The sequence below is a fragment of the Montipora capricornis genome, chromosome 3, assembly GCF_036669925.1.
Source record: "Montipora capricornis isolate CH-2021 chromosome 3, ASM3666992v2, whole genome shotgun sequence".
Lineage (NCBI taxonomy): Eukaryota > Metazoa > Cnidaria > Anthozoa > Scleractinia > Acroporidae > Montipora > Montipora capricornis.
Genome location: NC_090885.1, coordinates 15,989,317 through 15,996,816, shown reverse-complemented (window position 1 = coordinate 15,996,816; position 7,500 = coordinate 15,989,317). Strand labels below are relative to the sequence as shown.

At 37.9% G+C, this 7,500-nt stretch overlaps 3 protein-coding genes across 4 annotated transcripts in view; 2 read left to right on the top strand and 1 right to left on the bottom strand.

Moving 5' to 3' along the window:
* LOC138042395 (cytochrome c oxidase subunit 7C, mitochondrial-like) overlaps positions 1-1,316 on the top strand; it is a 2,147-nt gene extending 831 nt beyond the window's left edge. The window contains exon 2 of the mRNA XM_068888274.1: positions 976-1,316. Within this exon, the coding sequence (XP_068744375.1) occupies positions 976-1,101 (126 nt within the window). The 3' untranslated portion in view covers positions 1,102-1,316. The remainder of the gene's footprint in view (positions 1-975) is intronic.
* Positions 1,317-3,665: 2,349 nt separating this feature from the next.
* Positions 3,666-7,096, bottom strand: LOC138042394 (large ribosomal subunit protein uL14m-like). Its single transcript, XM_068888273.1, has 3 exons — positions 7,003-7,096; positions 6,001-6,064; positions 3,666-4,114 (listed from the first exon to the last, which is right to left on the bottom strand). The coding sequence occupies exons 1-3, from the start codon at positions 7,066-7,068 to the stop codon at positions 3,693-3,695; spliced, it is 552 nt and encodes a 183-aa protein (XP_068744374.1). The 5' UTR covers positions 7,069-7,096; the 3' UTR covers positions 3,666-3,692.
* Positions 7,097-7,105: 9 nt separating this feature from the next.
* Positions 7,106-7,500, top strand: part of LOC138042393 (F-box/LRR-repeat protein 17-like) — a 4,563-nt gene continuing 4,168 nt past the window's right edge. For both annotated transcript variants that reach the window (XR_011130990.1, XM_068888272.1), the window contains exon 1: positions 7,106-7,500. This exon is cut by the window's right edge and continues 193 nt beyond it. Coding sequence is in view for 1 of the 2 variants with exons in the window: in XM_068888272.1 (XP_068744373.1) it covers positions 7,190-7,500 (311 nt within the window). In the remaining variant the exon portion in view is untranslated.

Genomic DNA, 7,500 nt, shown 5'->3' with positions numbered 1-7,500 from the left:
TTGACTGTTATTCCACAAGTAATTGACCCTTTTTGATCTCATGCTTTTTCTTGCGGTAGTAACGGTGGAAAATAGGCCTTTTTCATGGTTTCTGACGCCACATTGGTTGGGTGGCAAACTTGGGGTAAATTTAAGTGAATGTAGGGGAATTTTGCCGACTTTGAACAATTAATTGTACCTTTGAGATCTGACGGTTGTGGATAGCAAGAATACCTCTCAAAAATCACTTCTATTGAGATTATTTTCTTGAAGTATGGCAATTATAGTGGGAGGCACGATGGCCCATGGTTAGTGTGCTAGACTCCAGAGGGAGTGGTCCGGGTTCAGGCCCTGGCCGGGGACATTGTGTTGTGTTCTTGGGCAAGACACTTACTCTCATGGTGCCTCTCTCCGCCCAGGTGTATAAATGGGTACTGCGTATTTAATGCTTGGGGTAGCCCTGCGATGGACTAGCATCCCAGAAACTGGGATAAGCTCTGGCCTCCAACCAATCTCCCATACATTCACTGTAAGTTAAGCTGCATACGCCACCAACCAATATGGCATCAGAAACCGTGAAAAGGTCTATTGTTTATAGGGCTACTCCAGCTTACACTGTCATGCAGAAAAGTACCATGGTCTCTTACTGGATCAAGTATGGCACTTGTGGCTTGTGGTGTGCATGTTTTTAAGTTTTGGACTGTTAAGAATGAAGTGGACCTCGTCAGCTTTAATATTGCGAGCAAATCATGTCCAGTAAAGGTTCCAAATTATGTACGTGTTGCTGGCTTATGGAAATAATGAAATTGGTACTAGATTGAATCAGGTCACTTGACTTGGATCAGCTACTCTAAACGTCCTTTTGAAATAGAGGAGGCCTTATTTTTTAATGATTTTTCATTAAGTGAAGCACTTCACCTAGACTCTGTCTGACTTTTGTACCAGTCATTTCTCCACTTGCTAGCAATTTTTGACAATCCTGCCTTTCATTTGCAGAACATGCCTTTCCAGACCAAGAACAAGCCACGACTTCTGGCGACCATGATTGTGTACCTGGGAGGAATGTTTACCTTGCCATTCATTGCTGTGAGATTTCAAATGGCCAAGCAGAGTGCAAGCTAATGTGACAATTTAACCACACGAAACAATATTATTCATTTCTTTATTCCATGCTTGTAATTTTCAGGTATTAATTTCGTTTTTAATAGAAACTTTGCTGTAAGCTGGTAGTTTGATTCAACATTGGTTAGTCATTGTAAATCATCTCTGGGTTAAATGTATTGGATTTGCTTGAGATGTAAATTAAACAGCTCTCAAGGCTTTAGCTTTTGTTAAAATGTCTGTCTTCCTTTCCATTGATTGTTTAGGTTCAGGTTCACTAATTTCCCACCTTTCTAGAAATGGATTTTTCCTGATTCACATACCTTTAATTTTGATTTGATCATCATCTTTACATTTCCATTTTATCACGCAAATAATCTAGCGGTAACTTCTTAAACATATACTAAGCATGTGATTCAACTGAAACTCCTTTATGCGACCCAACTCTCAAAATTTAATTAATTTAATTTAACATAATTTATATAGCACTAACTCCACTAATTGACCAAAGCGCTTTACAATTCATAATATTAAAAAAATTAAAAAGATCCCACTAATAATAAAATATGAATACATTAAAAACCTATTTACAGGCTTATTTATAAAAATATCACAATAAATCCTATTCTAAATTATCAAAAAGTTAAACATTATATGCTTTTTTAAAAAGATCTGTCTTTAAATGTTTCTTGAATAAATTAATTGTATCTAGACTTCGAAGATCTAATGGCAGCTCGTTCCAGAGTTTAGGTGCAGTTTAACCTTTACATGAAAATCAAGAGGAACTTACAACAGTTACCGGTACTTAGTTTGATTGGTATTTGAGGACTTTATTTCAGTTAAGGTGGCTCAAACTGGTTTCAATAATTTGTGGGGAATCTGCTATTAGAAAGATTAATTCTACAACGCTGTTTCACTTAATGCCAATGTCATGGTACCATATGGAACAGCAATAATTGGTTACCAAGACAGCAAAAGAACCACCTAAAAATGCCATATATTTTGTGTTTATGTGCTTATATCTAAAAAATGAACTCGGTCACCCCCACTTTTTAGTGCTAAAAACTGATTAGCAGGCTAAGACGAAACTCTGCAAAGTTTAAAAAAATTATCTGGAGCGGGTACCAGTTCAGAGCCACCTTAAAATTTTTGCAATTTTGAAGGTAGCTATGAATCTGCTCCAGAGAATCTTTTTAAACTTTGCAGAAAGTTTTATCCTAGTGTGCTAATCACTCTTCAGTATTAACAAAGGGTCGCCAAGTTTGTTTTTCAGATACATGTATATGCATTTACGGCAAAGGCAAAATATAGGCTGTTTGTAGATGGCTCTTTTGTTGCCATGGTAACCCATTCCGTCACATTAATGAATGCATCTTGTTAAGCATCTATTGGTGTTTGATATGGCATCATAAGGTTACCAAGCCTTCCAAATAGTACAGTTTGTCAGCGTTTGTGCTACTCCTTGAAAAGCCCTGGAATTTAATTTTGAACTTTAAGGGCACTTGAAAAGCCCTTTGAAAAAGGATTTGGTGGGGAACAGCTTGAATTTTTGCTTGGGTGAAAATTGTTGAGATTGATTCCATCTAATCATGGCAAAGTTAACAAGACATTTCAAAAATTGAGCCCAAATTTGAGTATTGGGGAAAGATTAAAATGCAAAAATTATAAATGCCTGTGCATGCACTTGACTCGCAGGAAGTGGGAAAAAAAACAAGGTAGGCTTCTTCAGCAAAGAAAACATTGAAACACGATGTATGGCATAGAAATCTTCTTACAAACACGCCTTGAAAACTCATTGAAAACCCCTGGAATTTGATATACAAATCCAGTACGAACCCTGGGTTGCTGAAAGTGTTAAAACTGGTTTGAGTCTCCTTAAGTCTTGCACTAATTGAGGACACTATTCTTTTTAATCAACTCAAGTGGACTCAAATCAATCAAATGTTGGTTTCTGAGGAAAGTGGAAAACTGGAGTATCCTGAGAAAAAGTTCCCAGTAGAGTAGAGAACCAACAGACAACCCAAATATGATGCTGACTGAGCCCGGTTTCAAACCTGGGCCACATTGGTAGGACGCAGGTGCTCTCACCACGGTGGTCGGTCGGAGGCGAGTGTAATCACCATTATTAAATTCTCAACCTCGGATAAATAATGCAATTCTCCTGCTCACTCAATCTCGGTTATCAGCTCATATACCTTAGTTTGACCTTATATGGTAAATGATTCCGCTTAGCGCTGCTAAACTAAAAACGTGTACGCCAGACAGCGAAATTTCTTTCGGTATAAAGCAAAAGAAAAACGTTTTTGTGGAAAGTTTGGATCACTTTCGAAGCTTAGAGATACGCGAAAAGGTAAGAAATGTTGTAATGTAATGCTTGTTGGATATGAGAGTGGTTATAGCCAACTCGGCGCTACGCGCCTCGTTGGCTATTTACCATCTCTTATCCAACGCGCGCTCATGGAATAATTGTTAATTATCCCATCCCTACTCCCCAATGCCATCCCATGAATGTCAAGAATATTAATTTAACCAATGAGAAGTGTTGGGCCAACACCCCACGAGAAATCACAAGAAAACAACACAACTTCAAATCAACCTTTTATTTATTGCCATTAGATAAATCTGGAAGCAAGAGCTAACACTTTAGAGTACTTGGCTTGTCTTCTTCGGATAATTGTTGGCACAGGTCCCTTTATTCGTGTCCCGAGGGGAGCAAGGTTGTCATCAAGAAGTACAATACAGTTATTGTCATATCGTGGAACAGTGTGATGTTTTGTTTTCCTTGTACCGATGACAAGTGCCTTGTTTGTCTTTCCAGCTATTGCAACTCGGATCACATCACCAGGATCTGCAGTCTTTCTTTTTCTGTAAAATCCTATTAAGTATGGCTGGCGATTTTTCTTAACTCTTTGTCCTAGTGAACTGTTGTCAATAACTTTAAATGTGGTCAGCAGAGTGATATTCCTCTTCTGATGAAAAATAGGTGAAACTTTACTACCCATAAGAGTACTCAATTCAGGCCAGAGTTTCATTCCTGGAAATTGAAAAGGAATAGAGTAAAATAGTTTTTAAAAAGTGTGATAAATTTTCTGTGAGAAACTGGGAGCAGTGGTATATCTCTAAGAACACATCCCTAGTGAAATGTTCAATGCTGGATTATGATCAAAAGAAAGCTGTGATGGCTCTATTAATTTTTGTTGAGTCATCTGGCATGGCAATGATGAATTATCATGCAAGCCATCTGTAGTTGGGTTATCTTGCAAGTGTATGTATACCATGAAGACATTCTCTCTCCATTTTGTTAGCATGTAACTGTCGTCATCATTTATTTTTTGTGAAACAATAAAAACATTAATAGTAATTAAAATGATAATTATAGTAATAGTGATCAGTCCCAGAGACGAAGCACAGTGGTGTAGTGGTCAGTGTTTCTGACTCCTGACCCCAGGGTCAATGGTCCAAAGCTTAGCTTAGTCACCATGTTGTTTCTTTAGACAAGAAATTTACTCCACACTGTCTCTCTCGACCACGGTTTATACATGTAAAATGGGTAGTGGCTACAGACTGCTGGGGTTAAACCTGTGATGGACTAGCATCCCATCCAGGGGGGAGCGGCAATACTCTCAGTCACCTCATGCTACTTGAACCTGGGAGCAGCTCTGGCCGTGAGCCCCAGCAGCTTGTGTACAAGTTTACTTTTACTTATCAAGCCGAGCACAAGTGCTCAACCAACTGGGAAGGCCGTAAATTGAATCAAATGTCAGTTTTTGGTGAGGAGTAAAACTGGATTACTAGGAGAAAAACCTCTCAGAGCAAAGTGGAGAACCATCAAACTCAACCTACAAGCTAAGTGACGTCAAGTTTGAAAATCGAACTCAAGGCACTTTGATAGAAGCAGAGTGCTTTGACCTCTATGCCAATCCAGCTCCACAAGCTGTAACAGTTTATTACACTGTTTACTGCTCAATATTTTACTTATGTCCAGGTTTGACCCTAATTAGATGCACGCCCAATTTTGACATCCAACACCAAGTGTCCCTTTAAGTCTAAGGATTTGCTACCTATTTTCAACAATAAGGTAAGCGTAAAGGTTAGCGTTATCTTTAGCTTTGGGTAAATGCAGCAGTTATTCTTTACTTTAATAAAGAGCAGCATTTGGTCGACACTGTGTGACGTAAATTGTCTGTATTCTGAGGTAAAAGCGATGTTAACACATTGACTCCCAGGGGTTCCCCCAAAAAATCGTCTGGCGTTAGACAGAGTAAATTACTAAGTCTGGCCAGTTTAGGCCGGTTTGGACCTCAAAGGGTGAATTAAAGTTGGCGAAAAGAGCAAGGGAACACTCCGTGACGCTTATTGAAATCCACATGCATCTAATTAGGGTCAAACCTGGACATAAATGCAATATTTATTTGGCTGCAGTTTGCCAAAAGAATGAAGATACCAAGAAAATTATATAATACCCTTACTTAATTAAGGCATTCACCATGAACATGTATGTTTTTCTGTCCTTCAATTCTTGATTGTTTCGTTGATACTTATAGGCTCACCTAATTAAAATGTACAGGATCATATATTATATGAAACATGCACACTATACAACTTTTAATCATAATAATAATATATTATTAACAATCACTTTTATCAATATAATTTTTATTATTATCAATAATTTTTTTAACCCATTGACTCCTAAGAGTGCAAGAGAGATTTTGCCTATTAAATGCCAGACTATTTAATATTTATTCATCAATGGGAAGCAGTTTAGGAGTCAATGGGTTAACAACTGCTACGTCTACTCAAAAACTGTCCCATTGACTGCTAGGAGTGAGACTTTATAGAGTTTACTCTGTTAAACACCAGATGATTTTACTTGTCAAATGGGGGGGGGGCAGTTTCAATCATTATCAGTAACCTCACCAAAAGAGTATGCATTCCAGATTTGCCTTGTCTGATTAGAAGCAGAAATGAAGCTTGTCTGAAACTATCAAAATACACAACAAGCAATGTTAACATACAACACCCCAAAATAGCAGAACTATCTGTATTAATTTTTATGTCAAGGAAATCCCGAATCTCTTGCATTTGGAGGGATCATTAAACGCACTGCAAGTTAAATAAAATTCAATGCATCTTATAAGGATGCAGTTCTTCCACATCTTACTTATTGCCACCTAATTTGGCATTTCTGTCAAGGCAGTGATTAGAGGAAATGCAAGCATATCCAGGAGAAGGGTTTTCGTGTGGCTCCCAAGCCAAACCAGTAGAATTCCTACATTTACCACAAGAAGGAGTATGTTTATTTTTGCTTTGTTCTGTTTATATGATAATAGCTTAGCTAAGGGTAAAAATAAATTTAATCAAAGTGCTGAAACTTCATTTACAAGATCACATTGCTGAATCAGAATACATGAGGTATTGAAAGATTTCAAGAAGAAAACTCTTTTAACAGTGATTCATATAACTATTTCCCAAAAGTGAAAACATTTGATCTGATTTTACACATTTTTGTGTCCCTAGGGTTTTGACCAAAAATTCTTCAGAAAAGTCAAATGCCCACATATGACGGGGGTTTCCCCCACCACCCCACCGCGGAGTTTAGGTGTTGCTGAATAAGTGGCTCGGGAAATGTGTCCCCAAAATAGGGTACTGCCCTCGGCTATAGACTGTAATGAAACTGAAATATAGTTATTGATTGATTAATTGATTGAGGGTATCCAACAGTTAAGTATCTCAATAAGAAATTCTCCAATAACAAGGTTACAAATTAAAGCAGAACTTTGCACCTTGTATCATCCATCACCTTCCCCCATGCCTTTCCATGAGAGTTACCAGATAAAATTCGAAATTATTGCCATTAATTTATCACAAAAAAGATGAATAATGACGAAAGAACTCTTCAGTTCATCAGACAATCCTTACCAAAGCCTTCAATGTCCAATTTGAATGAAAATTATTTCTGGCTATCCTCACCCACGGCGACGCCATGTTTGTTTTAAGGGAGGACGAGGAAGACTGAAACGAGTGTAAACGAAATGATACTGATTTACTGAATCGTGTGGTTGTGTGCCGTTGTAAAAATTCGTGATTGTCTCCTTAGCAAAATTATATGGGAGACGGAAAATCGAATAGCTTGAGTCTGCATGTTGTCAACAACTGCGAGGAGGAAAAGCAGGAAGACGGCGATGTAGATAATTACTTTGAGATAAACAAACTTCCGCAGGTCGTCTTTCTGAACATCTTGTGGTATTTAGATGTTAAAGATTTGGGAAGAGCTTCTTGTGTTTCCAAGTATTGGTATAACTCCTGCCTCGATCCATGTTTGTGGAGAATACTGAGACTTAAAAAACGGGAAAAAGTTAATGACGAAGTTATTGCTAGAATCACAACGCTCGGTGCAAATGCTTCCGTTCTGGATGT